The sequence below is a fragment of the Zootoca vivipara genome, chromosome 2, assembly GCF_965207765.1.
Source record: "Zootoca vivipara chromosome 2, rZooViv2.hap1.1, whole genome shotgun sequence".
NCBI classification, from domain to species: Eukaryota; Metazoa; Chordata; class Lepidosauria; order Squamata; family Lacertidae; genus Zootoca; species Zootoca vivipara.
Window position 1 is genome coordinate 17,979,007 of NC_142584.1, and position 16,414 is coordinate 17,995,420.

General features: G+C 44.3%; 1 protein-coding gene across 1 annotated transcript; it reads right to left on the minus strand.

Annotated features, from left to right (window-relative positions):
- Positions 1–826: 826 nt before the first annotated feature.
- On the minus strand, positions 827–15,995 carry C2H17orf75 (chromosome 2 C17orf75 homolog). Its single transcript, XM_088661383.1, has 10 exons — positions 15,723–15,995; positions 14,545–14,622; positions 12,343–12,468; positions 9,943–10,085; positions 9,125–9,180; positions 8,497–8,616; positions 7,035–7,099; positions 6,764–6,900; positions 4,562–4,665; positions 827–3,518 (listed from the first exon to the last, which is right to left on the minus strand). Exons 1-10 carry the CDS (start codon positions 15,863–15,865, stop codon positions 3,261–3,263), a joined length of 1,230 nt encoding a protein of 409 aa, XP_088517509.1. The 5' UTR covers positions 15,866–15,995; the 3' UTR covers positions 827–3,260.
- Positions 15,996–16,414: the final 419 nt, after the last annotated feature.

Below are 16,414 nucleotides of genomic sequence, written 5' to 3' on the forward strand. Positions count from 1 at the left end.
CAAAAAAACCCACAAAACCTCATGCATATTAAGACTCTTGGGATTACGTGCTGCTCGTATTTCATCTGGTTTCAGGATAGAATGAAAATTTGGGTTTCTAACTCAGCCTCTATATATAACCACACAAATTCAGCCACACACATTTGCCATCTCACCATAACTACCAGTTTTGGAAAGAGGCCTATTATCTTTGTACCAGGTCTCTGTGACCCTGCATTAATGTGTGGGTGGTGTTCTTTGACTCCAAAACGACTTTACAAGCCTGGAAGAGGGAAGGATTTTACAGTACTAACTTTTCTAGTCCTGCACATAAACTCTCTAAACAGCTCATATTGAGCCCACTGCCCAATCTTCAGTTCCCATCTTCCCAAAAGCCTTTCAAGTGAAACATCATTTGTGTGATAGTGGATGCACACATTCCTAACATCCTAGGTCACTTTCTATTGCAGGTTCGAGTTTACGAGTGGGGCAGATTGTTGCAATGTCTCCGAGGGTTGCTCACATGCAAAGCTAACTTCCAAACCCAGCAATTGTAAGAAGCATCTGAGCACTTCTTGCTGCAAGCCTCTTTTCATCTGCATAGTGCAAATTGAAGAACCTATTTATCGCAAAGATTCAGGGGTGGGATTCACCTAACAAACCTATCAGCAGAAGCCCTGTGCTATGGCTTTCACTTCCACAAGAGGGCTCCCCCCCCTGTGAAAATGGGGAGTGGGGGAGGGGTCAGGGAAACCCAGCTGACATTTGTAATATTGTAATATTGAATTTCACCCATTATATTCAACTATTCAGAACGGTAACAGAAGTGAAACAAAAGCAAACTCGCTTGAAGGGAAATGCATTTTAATACCATCATTAATCACTGATTTCTAATTGGAAAAAGTTCTTCCCAGAATCCCAAACCAGACTACAAATTAGTAACACAGAGCGCTTTACAAGGCACACAGAATTTCACGGGCTGAATTTATGCAGTAAAAATGTTTTTCACCAAATTTAATAGCTCTATTAGTCACCAAGCACGTCCTGCCTCCCCACAGCGTCTGTTACGTTTACAGAATAAAGCTAGATCGATTGAGCTTTCTTTTCTTTTGCTTACACTATTAGTACCTCCCTCCATAGTTAACCATCATAGCACCAAATGAAGTAATTCTGCCTTAAAATAATAATAATGCTGAACAGAATATGCTTTTTCCCATCAAGGGCTATTAGAGCACACACAGTACTTGCAAAGTAGCATGCTGTAACGTCAAAATATTTTTCTATGGTGTACATACTTTATAGTTTTGTTCTGAGAGTTATTTGTGCACGGGTTCTATTTGAGGTTTACTGTTCAGCTTCTTTTCTTCTTATTAACATGGTGGTCAACATAAACATGCCAAAAATAAATAAATAAAAGCGACATGTAAAAGTTTGGGGTTTTTTGTGTGTGTGTATGGGGGCGCTTGTCCACATTTTACAAATACAACTATAATTAACAGCTATTTTGACGGGTGTGTCGTTTGTTTTGAACTCTGGATTCGGATATTGCTTTAGCCTGGTTCTTTCAGACCAAGCTCTAGCAGAGGCCGTCCATGCATAAACTTAGGTAGCCACATGCAGATCTCTTGCTAGGATTGCCTAAGAGCAAGTCACAGGATAGGAAAACTCACACCCCCTAGACTGTTAACTGTGCTGCTCCAAGCTGGGTTAGTTTTTGCACGTGTATCCCCTAAGAGATCTCCTCGCCTTTACAAGCGATTGGTCACAGCAAACTGCCGATTTTCTGTGTATATTATACACAGAGCCCATTACGGCACTTAAATTTAACTTTTTGAATCGGGGCCTTTGGGGGGTGGGGAAGTGTTTTTTGAAGGACTGTGCCCCCTGAGTAGGTGAAAACTAGAAGTGGCCCTGTTTAAAAGAAAATCGAAAAATGCTTGAACCTCTCACGATACATTTCTCCATTAAACGAAATATAGACAAATCCAGAATGGAGGCAGTTTCTAGATAGATATGGCCAAAACTGAGTGTTTCTTCTGCATACAAGCACACACACACCCCCCCCACAGATGGTGCACAAATGCGTACAACAGAGCTGTGTGTGTGTGTGTAGTGCATTTCAAGAAGCTATATTCCCACCGACTAGCTCTTCAGGAGGATGAATGAGGTTGTGGGGCGGGGACTGAATTAATCCCCACATACATACCTTCCCGGGCGAAATGTCTGGTGACAAGGATTCCAGCTTCTAAATAAATAGGCCTACGGGCATGGGGAATTTTATCTCAGCTGCTGCTCTAAGAGCATCCTCAAACTGCATCTCAAAACACCCCAGAGCTTGAAAAAGCAGTGGTCCCGGCCTCCACAAACAGGTTACCTTTTAAAGGGCTCCCTCATTTCACAACCCCAGGTTATTTTACTTTTTTTTTTAACTCCAGGGGATTGCGAGAAAGCAGGTGGCAAGAGCCGATTTCATTTAATAAAAAAATAATCTGGTTGTCTGCACAGATTTCCAGGTACTTGGCTTTTACAGTCTTGCAGTCACAACCTCAAGGCAAATGCCATTCAGAAACTCTACACAAAGATATTCCGGATCAAGTCGCGATGCACAAGCAAAGTACGAAGCAGAATTTTTTTGGGTTGTTTCACTGTAATCTGTTCTGACCGTTTAATTTTTGTAACACACCCTGGGACCTGCGGGTAAAGGACAGCTAATAAATTCAATGATAGTATAATATTATAATTTTTTTAAGTGTTATTTGTGATCAATCTTCCATCAATTTATATTCTTAAACCTGATCAGAATATTGAATCATGATCCGCTGGGGTTGCTTTAATTAACTGTTTTCTTAATAGGTAACCCTAACACCATCACTGACATGAAAATGCGGTTTTGGTCCAGTTGTGGAAGGCTTCAAGCGATATAACCTCCTATTCCCAAAGTAAGAAAAGAAAGTAATTAGCTTTCACACAATAAGTTAATGAAAGAGAACTTTTTCCACAAAAGAGAGGAAATGCAAGAGTCCTCTAATCGCCCAAAGTTTTTAAGTACAAATGAAACAGTGAATTCTATTTCACAAATGAGGATTCAGAATATTTCTCCACTTTCTGGCCACTTTAAGGCTCATTACAAACTTGGTTTGTTGGTCTATGCTCACAGTTTACACTTTAAATCAGAGAGAAGTGTGCCTTTTCTGGACACTTGGATCAAATGTTGCGAGGAACTGGAACCCAGCTCAGCTTTTCTTTGAAAAGCACCATTTCCTTCTCTCCCAGAAGACGCACTAATTCTGCAATGCGTAAGCAGTAGCCCCAAGTTCAGGAGAAGGATTTACGTTACAAACCGGCTCTCTCATGAACTCCTCGAGGACATTTATTACATTTTTGGCTTCCGGCATCTCGCCGTGTTCCACTTTCACAATCTTCAGGAGGACGTCTCCGCTGCCGCAGTTCTTCAGAAACAAGTAGCACTTGAACAAAGCGTAATGGTTCATTTCTGCCTGCCTGATGAAGCGCTTCAGGTTGTTGATGTCTTGTATGGCCTAGAAAGACCGCAGCGAACATTTATTGGTCACGTGCATCTCTAGATGGAGAAGAAACTATACATGCAAACAGGCAAATTGCGGACATTTCCTGCCCCAGTATCTCCACTGGGACTGTGTGCACGTAGCCCGGAATGAAAACTGGCAATAGCACAAGATCAGCTGTTGAGAGCAAAGGGGCAGGATTGACTCCCCATGCAAATCAGCTGCTCGGTATGACTGCCAATCTTGCTTTTATAGACTGACTGATTGTGTACCAACACACATATAGATGCAGCTGTTTCAGGACTCCTGTCTATTCCATGTCAATATATGCGTTGGGAGCAATAAACAAGAATTTCCGTAGGAATAGCTCATCCTTAATTTGAAATTAGTGACAGCACAATCCTATGTGTGTCTTCTCAGCTTCAATGGGACAAGTAAGCAGCGATAGGATCACAGTCTAAATTTCACTCGATTACACCCAGCAATTGCTGCCACCTTTATGGTACTTACCTAGAGCATACAGTTCATTTTCTTCTATACAAAAATTTCTGGTCATAGTATCTAGTTGCAGATTAATGTATGCTAAAACACAGAGATTCAAGTTCATGGAATGTGGAAAGGCAAAGGGATATAAGAAACCAGTAAGAATTTTGTTACTCGCTTCAGGTGAGTCAGGTCTTGATATCATAGTTAGTTCTTTGGCTAAACTGGCTAATAGTTTGGGGCCACCCCAACATTAAACACTGCCAGAGTGAATGGGATTCATCCTCAATTCATAGGCAGCGTGTGAAGGTATCCAGAAATCTAAACTATTTCCACTGACTCAAGTATAGGCAGTGACCATTTTAGGGGCGTATGAAATGTGCACAATTGTGCATGCGCAAATTGCACCGAACTCGGAAGTGGCCCAAAAACATCACAAAAAGGGGCAGAACAGGGTGTTTGCAGGCTTTTTCGATGGTGTTCCAAATACAGGCAATTCCACTTTAATGGGTGGTTGCCTCGGAACGTAACCCCCACATAAATGGGGGGTTGCCTGCATAACAATAATGTGTTACCTTCAATTTAAAGTTCTCCAGTATTTGTCGGAAGAGAAATGGATTTCCCCCTTCAGAGCCGTTGAGAAATGCTTGCATCCAGTATTCACAGAATTTGTCGCTGCCTGAGACATATTTGGAAATAAAACAAAGTATTATAGGAATTTCCAAAAAGCCGGTGTGTCTTCTCCTTATAAGCCCTGTAAATAACATGAGAAACATGATCTGTACGATGTAAGAAAATAATATATGAAAAGCCATTTGTGATTGCTAGAGGGGAGAGTGGAGGCAAGTGCTGACCTCTTAGAAATCATAGAATCGTAGAGCTGGAAGGGACCCTGAGGATCATTTAGTTCGGCCCTCCAGATGTTTTGGACTACAATGCCCATCTTCCCCGACCACTGGTCCTGTTAGCTAGGGATCATGGGAGTTGTAGGCCAAAACATCTGGAGGGCTGCAGTTTGGGGATGCCTGATCTAGTCCAACTCCCCCTGCATTGCAGGAATATGCAGCTGTCCCATACAGGAATCAAACTTGCAACCTTGGCATTGTTAGCACCATGCAGATGACACAACTTTGATGGCAGAAAGTGAGGAGGAATTAAAGAACCTCTAAATGAGGGTGAAAGAGGAGAGCGCAAAATATGGTCTGAAGCTCAACATCAAAAAAACCAAGATCATGGCCACTGGTCCCATCACCTCCTGGCAAATAGAAGGGGAAGAAATGGAGGCAGTGAGAGATTTTACTTTCTTGGGCTCCTTGATCACTGCAGATGGTGACAGCAGTCACGAAATTAAAAGACGCCTGCTTCTTGGGAGAAAAGCAATGACAAACCTAGACAGCATCTTAGAAAGCAGAGACATCACCTTGCCGACAAAGGTCCGTATAGTTAAAGCTATGGTTTTCCCAGTAGTGATGTATGGAAGTGAGAGCTGGACCATAAAGAAGGCTGATCGCCGAAGAATTGATGCTTTTGAATTATGGTGCTGGAGGAGACTCTTGAGAGTCCCATGGACTGCAAGAAGATCAAACCTATTTATTCTTAAGGAAATCAGCCCTGAGTGCTCACTGGAAGGACAGATCGTGAAGCTGAGGCTCCAGTACTTTGGCCACCTCATGAGAAGAGAAGACTCCATGGAAAAGACCCTGATGTTGGGAAAGATTGAGGGCACAAGGAGAAGGGGACGACAGAGGACGAGATGGTTGGATAGTGTTCTTGAAGCTACTAACATGAGTTTGACCAAACTGCAGGAGGCAGTGGAAGACAGGAGTGCCTGGCGTGTTCTGGTCCATGGGGTCACGAAGAGTCGGACATGACTAAACAACAACAACTTACCAACTAAGCCATCCAGGAATGGAAACATGCAGAATGCAGAGTCTTAGGATGGAGCAAGAAGGCCATTACCCTCTCTCATGAGTGCCATGTAAGTAGATGAACTTATCTGACATACAGTATTTATAACTGGGAAATTACTAAGGCTGAATGGCACAGTAAACCATTGTTTGGGGGCAACACCATAGGATGGCTGCTTGTGGAGGTATCTGCTTGGCCAATGAGGGAGAAATAATGCTAGACTAGAAGGACCCTCGGTTTGATCCAGCATGGCTCTTTGATGTTCAGCTGCTACTGTTTTTTTTGGGGGGGGGGGTGTTGGCCAAAGTTGTTGGACCCATTTCTTGTTGTTTTCCTGGACATTTTAACGATTTCCTCCTGGACACTGCTTCCGACTGCAGTATTCAGGATATGTCCAGGAAATTCTGGACGTATGGCAACCCTATTCTATGTTGTGGCTACATAGCATTGCTCCAAGTCAAAAGTGCACCATGAAGACCATTTTTAAAAATAAGATAAAAAACCTGCACTGTAGTCCAACAGCCTGACAATTTGCCAGTGCTTCTTAAAAAGCAACAAATTGGAAAAAAAACTGTACATGGGACAATTCAATCACAACCGTAGCCTTGGTCCATAATGACAACTCATGACAAGAAGACCATTGGACAACCCGAGCTTTGCAATGTAATCTAAAGCGTAGGATAACTGGAGGACCAAACCGGTAGACGAACTCCACACCCCAGAATATGTGTCCTGAGAACTCTTGCGGCATGGAAAGATCCTCCCAAAATAAACAAGTGTCATTTTAAAGCAATATTGAAGACTACAAGCATTTCCCATTGCTAGCCACACTCTGAAGACTGACACTCTCTCTTGCCTGCAAATCTCACCTGCATTGTGGAACTGAGGCTGTGGCCCACTGCAGTCAATCACCACCGGCGTGCGTCGTTCCTCGGTCATTGCCATACACAAGGAAGTCATTGTGGCTTCCCGGACAAGATCTTGAAGGCTTGCAGCTCTAAGGAACCTGAGAAAGAATGTGCATTTTTAAAAGAACGTGTTCATCACTAAGCTCAAGGCAGGGAGAGGGCAAGGCAGCTGCCGTGTAACAAGCCAAGCTACCTATGAGAAAGGCAATCTTAACGGGTGGTTTTCTCTTACCTGTTAATATCCTTCTTTGTCCTTTCATCGGGCGCTTTAACTTCAACTGGAGTGCAACTCAAAGCCTTGAAACAGGAAAGTTATAATGTAAGTGTTCTGTATAATGAGGTAGACTGGAGTGGCTAACCTGCGGCTCTTCAAATATCGCTGGACTCCAACTCCCATCAGCCACAGCACAGCATGCTCAGTGGTAAGAGATGCTGGCAGCTAAAGCCCCACAACTTCTGGCGAGTCACACCTGGTGTAGACTCAGGCCGCACTCCTGCACCCACTTACCTGGGATTAAGTCCCACTGTATTTAGTGGGATTTAGTTCCTCACAGTCATGTATATGATGGTAACCAACGCAATTTCTCTTCAAAGTAAATATCCCCCACTCCACTTATTTTATCCTTACAACATGGATTATTTGATATATGGTGACCATTAAGCTAAAGTCCCCTAGGGAGCTTCCTGGCCAAGCAGGATTTCAATCTCACATCATCCGGGTCCAAACTCAATACTTTGCCTACCAGACTCTCATCTGTAGAGAAGCTGTTTCTCTAAGGATAAATGGATTTTTCCTCTCTCTAAAAATCAATGGATTTTACTCTGCGTGTCTTTGTTAAGCACATGAAAGTAAACCTCAGCTGCAGTAGAAGAAGTAAGGGTTGTGTGAGTCATCAATCAGGATTTAATATTTTAAAGTGGGAAGTTTAATGTCCTCTTGCATTACTGGACAAGGGAAATGTCGACCCGTTATAAAACCTACATTCCTGATCAATGGTCCAAACACCTGGTCCGTCCTCTACTTAGACTGAGGTTTACTTACTGGTGACTGGGAGTGGCCGCCGAGACCATATAACACTGGTCCTGAAAGACCTACATTGGCTCCCAGTACATTTCCAATCACAATTCAGTGTTGGTGCTGACCTTTAAAGCCCTAAACAGCCTCGGCCCAATATACCTGAAGGAGCATCTCCACCCTCATAATTAAGCCCTGACACTGAGGTCCAGCTCCAAGGGCCTTTCTGGTGGTTCCCTCCCTGCGAGAAGTGAGGTTGCAGGGAACCAGGCAGAGGGCCTTCTCAGTGGTGACGCCCGCCGTGTGGAACACCCTCCCATCAGATGTCAAGGATATAAACAACTCTCTGACTTTTAGAAGACATCTTAAGGCAGCCCTGTTTAGGGAAGTTTTTTTATGTTGTCGCTTTTTTATTATTAATATTCTGTTGGGAGCCACCCAGAGTGGCTGGGGAAACCCAGCCAGATGGACGGGGTATTATTATTATTATTATTATTATTATTATTATTATTATTAGGGCACCATGGCTAATTCAGCAATAAACTAAAGCACTATTAATGGGGTTTTCTCTTTGACAAGAGTTATATTTCCATGTGCAAACAGAACTGCAACTGCAAGCTGCCAAAAAGCAATGAGTTGAACAGAAAAGTAGTTCTGGGATGTGTGAAATGGTACTCACGGCATGTAACACAAAGGAAAGGTTCTCCTGGAAAAGTTTAACCACTCTCTGAATAGGACAGATTGAATCCTCAAACCAAGTCGCCAAGAGAGGCTTGACACAAATTTCCAGATTATCTTGCTGCAACGAAATGAAAAGAGTGAAACTTTTACATGGAACCACAAAGTTTAGTTCAGCTGAACGACTCCTGACAATCTCTGCTCATGGATCCTGCAGCTAACATTCATTCTTAATTCCAAATCATGCAAGGCCAACAAGAGCTGTCATCTTGAATCAAACAGCTCAGCAGAAGCAAGATAATGGTGGAAATCAGAAGAGCTGCTTTAGGCACATGTGGGAACGTAGTCACTCCCCTGCCTTTAAAGTAGCAGAACCTCCAAACTGCACCACAAACTGCTCTTGAAACCCCCCAAGATGCAGACGTGGCTTCACCCTGCAAGCATGGGGGGAGCTGCATTTCAGAAACACAAGCCCAACACAAGAACCTAGAAACCATTGTGAAGCCATTTAAATCCCAGGCAGTATTATTCCAATGAAGGTTGGTACGTTTTTTTGTAGTTAACTGTGAAGTCAAAACTTGAATCCCCTGAGCAGAGAGCCACATAAACCAACAGCGATCAACGCTTACCTCTAAATCCAGGTTAATTTTCAGGTCCTGAACATATCTGTCAAGCTCAAGTCTGAATGTAAACTCTTAAGGAAACGATGCGTTTGTTAAAGCATCTGAAGTGCATCTGTTGTTAAGGTCCAGGCTCTGCAGCCCTTAATTTCTAACTATTATGGAAAGACAAAAAAAAGCCCTCCAAATGCATCTAATTCAAGGAATGGTTGAATTCAAAGAGCAGATGACACCTTCAGATGTGTGCCATCAGAAGCATGATAAAACAGACTACATCGATTTAGGTACATGGGGATGGTGAAATCGGCACACCGTTTTTCAGGAAAAGATTGAAATCGAGTTTGTGAGTCTGTTGCACATCTCTTATGTTCTTTGTGCACTAAGAAATTACTTTCAGGTGTGAAAATATATTTGTCAGCCTTTGGAGGGTGGGGGAATTCTTTCAACCTGGTTTTTGAATAGCTTTTGCCTTGTTTTCCAAATACAACCCTGGAAAAATGGTGCATACTTTAAATAATAATAAAAAGTAAAACGAAACCAGTATTCTCAGATGTTTATAGCCAAAACCACAAAAGAATGATCAGGGCATACATCATAGCTATCAACTTTTCCTTTTTTTTTAAGGGAAATTCCCTTATTCCAAATAGGATTCCTTGCGAGAAAAGGGAAAAGTTGACAGCTATGGCATACATATGCAGTGGTTTGCATGCTGTCATCTTTGGCTGAATTCAATGAAGCAACCACAGTATTATCAACTAAAAAAATGACTTTTCCGCTCATAGTCTCCTCTTACACACACACACACACATCACCAAAGATAAAAGGATATAGTTCAAGTCCCTTCTCTGAGCCTCCCAAAAAACAGATCACGTAGTCTAGAGGACAGCTGCTCAATTCTGCGTTTGCCATTTCTGTACATTTTTCTGGCTGGAAGAGGCAGTAGTAACAACCAACTTGGCTTTCTGGAATACTGAAAAGAGAAATTCTGAATTAATCACAGAGTGATTTTTATTCTTTTATCTCTCACCATAATCTGTCCACTCGCCAATCACATTATAAACTCATCACTTGCCTGAGATCCTGGATTCTACCCAGCCACTTCAATCTAGTGTCAATAAAGGTTGATTTATGCCTCCATTAACTTATTTGCTATACCTCAAAAATTTGCCCCAAGAGTTCAAAAATCACCCTTCCCTTAACCCTGCGTTCAGGAGTAAACAAATTGTAGGTGATGTCTTAATGGAGTTAAATACAGCCAAGTTGGGCATTTTTAAAACAAAGCAATGTCTGCCATAGAATTATTACTATTTATTGAATTTACTTACTGCCCTTTATCTGAAAATCGCAGGGCAGGTTTACAGAATAAAACACAAAAGCAACAGAAACGTAGGGAAAAAGCACAGAAGCAATTGAAGAGATCTGGGCCAACTGCTTAAGATCCAGCTGTTCATGGCTCCCAGGCTAAGGGCTCATCCATTCCATGCATTCAGTTCCTGTGAGTCCCTTTCCTATCCTCCCCTACCCCATTGATAATAACCCTCTCTTTTCTTTTTGGCATGCATTTTGAAAACAGCTTTTGGAGATCAAAGGGAGCTGGAGACAAAAGGACAATTTAGGCTTTGAGCTGTAGAAATGGGAGGAAAAGAGACCAGAACAGGTTTGTGTGAATGACAGGTGCAGCTATCTTCCTGTTGCTTAAATGCCTCTAATCCAGGCATTTCTGGGAGCATGGAAAAGGTGGGTGGGGCGCAGGACTGTCCTTTCAGACAGAAAAGAGGGACTATGCCCTTCACTTCCCCTCCACCCCTGTTTTTGACGTGTGTACCCCGGTCCACATTTAATCAATTATTTAGTTACATTAATTTATTAAATACCTTTTTAACAAGCTAAAATGGCATCACTGTTTGACCGGACAATACATTTTTCATTATAATGTTAACTGTTTTGAACAAGTACTTCTAAAAATTGTCACTGGCAGGCACTGTTTACCTGGGAGTAGGCCCCACCAAACTCAATGGGACTTGTTTCTGAGTAGATACAATTGCACTGTCCATTGATTAAAATCCATTTGATTAATCAACTAAGACTTCATTAATCAGCCGACAGCCCTCGTTTACTCATAAATCTCCCTAAGCTCAATGGGGCTTATTCCCAACTAAATCAGGATTGGACTGCTGCCAAACGACAAGAAAAACACACGCTTATAAAATGGTCAAGATTTTAGTGAAGATTATGTATTTCAGTTTGCTTTTAATCACCAAGGGCCATTATACCTTTAGCTATCCTAAACTCTAAAACACATTGACACTCCAGGTAGTTTAAAATATGAGTCATGGCCTGTATGCAATATGGATTCCTATGCCAGCTACTCTTGGCACACTATAGTGGCAAGAAAATATAACCATGGCAGTGTAAGCAGAGCTGCTCCTAATACAGTGGTACCTCGGTTTACAAACACAATTGGTTCCGGAAGTCTGTACTTAACCTGAAGCGTACTTAACCTGAAGCGAACTTTCCCATTGGAAGTAATGGAAAGTGGATTAATCTGTTCCAGACGGGACCGCGGAGTACTCAGCCTGACGCGTACTTAACCCGAGGTATGAGTGTAATTGGTTCCGGAAGTCCATACTTAACCTGAAGCGTACTTAACCTGAAGCGAACTTCCCCATTGAAAGTAATGGAAAGTGGATTATTCCGTTCCAGACAGGTCCGCGGAGTACTTAAACTGAAAATGCTCAAACCGAGGTGTACTTAAACCGAGGTATGACTGTATCATATTTTTATTTGAAAGCGAAAGGTTGTGTAACTTTTGAGCCTTCTTCAAAAATTTCAGAGACACAAGAAAGGAATGAAATTTCCCAGCAGTTGCCTTCAGACTAAAACTAAGTTTCCAGGGTAGCTTTACTACGTATGATCTGACACACGATAACCACTTATTACTAACAAAACTGTCATTCATTTCCAGTTGCTACGTGTCACAGCCAATGTGCGAACCCCACCAGAGGCTCCAGTCCCCACATATACTGTTTTCCATTGTATTCTTTAGAAAGCCAAAATCTCTTAACATGCTACGGATCCTCACCTGGCAAACTGCAGCAGAGCTGGGGAAAGGTGGGAGTGAGAGGAGGAAAAGGAAGGCTGGGCAGAAGTCGCAATCATAACACATCTTGTTCCTGCAAAAAGGTTATTTGGCACCAGGGTGCGGAGAGAATCATGTGGATTCTTACCTCAACTCCACAGATGCAACATTGCCCATCCCTTCAAAAAAGGCTCCTTTGGCAAGGTGTTTGGCAACGAAGCTACGCAGTTCCATCTCTGCTTCGGCCGGTAAGTTAGTGTCCACCAAAGAGAGGCTTCATAAATGAAAACAAAACACACTGTTGACTTTCGACTAGCCACTCGGCTGCAATTCTAGCCCCACTTACCTGGGAGTGAGCCCCACTGAATTCCGTATGAGTTACTTCTGGGTAGGAATGGCTGGGATCGCAGCCTTAGTCGGTACCAAAGATCACCAGCGGAGCATATGCTCTTTCTGGTGCTGAGCCAGGCTCTGATGAAGGAGCCTGCTATGGGGCGCCCATTTGCGCCCCCTCTCAAAATTGCACCCAGGGCCACAGCCCCTACAGCACCCCCCCCCACACACACACACTACGCCTCTGCCCAAGACTGATCAATCACAACCAGCTCTTGAACATCTGTGATTAGATGCAAGGGCTTCTGAACAAACAGGTGCCAGTTTCCAGTTTGGGGTTGTATTTCAACTTGTTGTGAAAAAGTTAAAGCGCTGATCATCAGAGCAAACCCATCACAGCGAGCCACTAAAAATGGCCGCCAAGTCCTAGCCCTGCCTTCCCCAACCTGGTGCCCTCCTAATGTTGTTGAACTCCCATCACCCCTGACTAGGGCTGGGCGATACCTGGCTTTCAACATTGTGAGATAAAGGTTAAGGGACCCCTGACCATTAGGTCCAGTCGTGACCGACTCTGGGGTTGCACGTTCATCTCGCATTATTGGCCGAGGGAGCCGGCGTATAGCTTCCAGGTCATGTAGCCAGCATGACAAAGCCGCTTCTGGCAAACCAGAGCAGCACATGGAAACGCCGTTTACCTTCGCCCCGGAGCGGTACCTATTTATCTACTTGCACTATGATGTGCTTTCGAACTGCTAGGTTGGCAGGAGCTGGGACCAAGCAACAGGAGCTCACCCCGTCACAGGGATTCGAACCGCCGACCTTCTGATCAACAAGCCCTAGGCTCAGTGGTATAACCCACAGCGCCACCTGGGTCCCTGGCTTTCAACATTGTGAGGTATCCTCAGCTAAACATCATTATATGCCAACATATGATGATGTCTGAAATAAAGATGTAACTATGTAGAGGCGAACAGGGTATTGTGCTGGCAAATGCTACTACTTAGAGTGGAAAGGGATACAGGTGGTGCTAGAGAGGAGCACTACACCCCATAGTCGATTTCAACTGGACTTACCCATCCAGGGGTCCTTTACCTTTACTTAGGGGTCTAAAACGGATACATTTTACCTACCTTTAACATGTTGTTACAACTGTTATTTTATAGTGCAGAGCAACAGGGGAAGCAGGAATCACGAGAGAACCGATGACTGGCTTCACGGTTTCCCCCCACATCAAATTTTTTTACATAGTGCACAAACACATCGAGATTTGCAATTTATTTTTATGTCATATGTTATGGAACCGTTATCATGATGTGGACTTCAAACCGATTTTGGACGATGTATCAATACATCGCCCAACCCTACACCTGACTACTAGCATGCTGGCTGGGGCCGATGAAACTTGCCTTCCTGGGGTCCCCCACCCATGTGGTGCCCTCAGACACAGTCCTTGGCACCCACCAAGGTCCCCTGCCCCTTTTAGGGCTGCTGCTGTTGTTTTTTAAATGATGCTATTGTCTGTTTGCTTTGCTCCCTTGTTGTTTGGTTGGAAGTGGGTTGACTATTTGGGGGAGTGGCCTGCTTTTTTTAATCTGCTTTTTATTTGCTTTGAGGGGGTGTAAGTGTTTTGCTTGGTTTGCGGGTGGACCAGTAGTTTTTTTGTTTGTTTGTTTGTTAAATGGATATTTTACGGTCCCCATGACTGTTTCTTAGATTTCCAAACATGTCCCCAGGGCCCAAAAAGGTTGGAGAACCCCTGTAGCCCAAAATATTTGGAGAGCACTAGGTGGGGCAAGATTGTTCTCGGCTGCTCTTAGCCTAAGCATGCCCACCAAATGAAGAATTCTTATTTTCATTGCCACCTCATCATACTACGGAAACGTCTCACTACAGAAAGTTCACAATGCTCAGAAGAATTTGGTTCAGATTTTAGAATCCCGCTGCACCACAGCTATGCACATTCTAATTAGCAGAGAAGGATTCAGAAGATCTCAATGGGTTTCCCATGTTGGTTTACCTGAAATCAGCAGAAGACGGAGTTTCAGATGTTGTGCTGCTTGGGCTCCCATCATCGCTGTCTACACCCTGGTGCAACCTGGGAGGGGTGGGGGAGAAGGATCTAACCAGTTATGAAAACACCTACAGAAACACACAAATCATATAAGCACAAACCCCCAAAGCACCGAAGACATTGCAAGAAGAACAGGGTGCCCACAGAAAACAACGGTGGTGGGGAAGGGAGGAACTGAAAAGGCAAGATCAGTAAGCTTCCCTCCAACTCAAGACGTGTTCCATTTCACACATCATTCTGGGTGGACAGCCAGACAAGCATCAATGGATCCAGGCTAGCTGTTTGCTTTGAGAAGGTTTGCTATCGCAAACTGGCACAACAATGGGACCTCCCTCTTCTTTCCCCCACTGTTTCAGTTCATACAGTATTGGAATTGGAGTTGGAGGGGTGGCTTTATGTATTAGTGACTGTTGGGAAAGGAAAACGTCACAGGTTCAATCCTTGGCAAATCCAGCTACAAAACGATCAGGAAGCAGGTTAACGGGAAACGGGTGCCACTTGAATAAAATATGGGGGGTGGGGTGGGGTGTAGTAGGTCCTGCCCTGCATAATTGATCACATGATGCAGTGGGGGTGGGGCGCCATGTCCGAGGTGGGGCAATGTTGATGGGCATTTCCGTTCAAATTGTGTGCCATGCAATTTGATTATGCAGAGTAGGGCTACCTTGACACCCCTCTCCCCAACATTTTATTCAACTTGGCACCCCTGAATGGAACGGAGGCTGCTAGTTTAGCCGGCTTTATGAAAAGCACTAAGATGCATTTGTGGAGCGGAAGCCATTCGATGAATGAAGTTCAGTACCATAGGATGTGGGGAAGGGCAATAGCTTTTAAAGGGAAAAAAGATCAGCCAGATTCATTGAAGGCAGCCGCTGGTGCACGCCTCCCAAACGCTACGCTGAAATAAGGGGCCATAAAGGACGAGAGGGGAAGGGTGTTGGTAGAGCATGTTGCCAAGGTTTCGGGTTTGATCCTCGCATGGGACATTGCAGGGGGTTGGACTAGATGATTCCTCCGGGTCCCTTCCAACTTTGCAATTCTATGCTATGCATGCATGCTGCAGAACCGGGGGTGGGGGGGGGGGAGACGCCGCGACGAAGCCCACCAGCTACACCCCCCCTCACCTGCAGCCTTGGTAGCCGTACAGACAATAATAGCTGTTGCTGCTGCGCTCTGATTTCCGATCCTCCGGCAAGCCGCTCCCTTCCTCGCTGCTCTCCAGCTCTCTGTCGTCTCCGTCTACGGACTCCTGGAGGGAAGGCAACATCTTGCTGGCCTTTCTTTCTTTCTTTCCTTTCCTTTCCACCTCCGGCTTTGTGAGTAATGGAAATCCGCTCCCCCTGTTGCCGTACAGTGCAGGGCCTTTTTCTGCTCCGTCCTGCGCGCAGCTCGCTTCGAAGGTTCCGGCCACTCTAATGCTATCGCCAGCCGCATTGATAGGGCACATCCCCCCCACCCCGAAACTTTCAGACCCTCCAAGTGTCCCTATTTTCCAGCGACGTCCCTGATTTAGAAAAGCCATCCCGGTTTCTGATTTGATCCCAGAATGTCCCACTTTTCCTTGGGATGTCGTTATTTTCATTGGAGAGATGTCGGAGGGTATGGAGTTATCCGACCTCCGAGCCGTCCGAAGGCAATCCTGTATAGGGAAGGTGTTTTCTTAAAATGTTTTATTATGTTTGTGTAGAGGGACGCGGGTGGCGCTGTGGGTTAAACCACAGAGCCTAAGCCCAGGGCTTGCCGATCAGAAGGTCGGTGGTTCCAATCCCCGCGACAGGGTGAGCTCCTGTTGCTCGGTCCCCGCTCCTGCCAACCT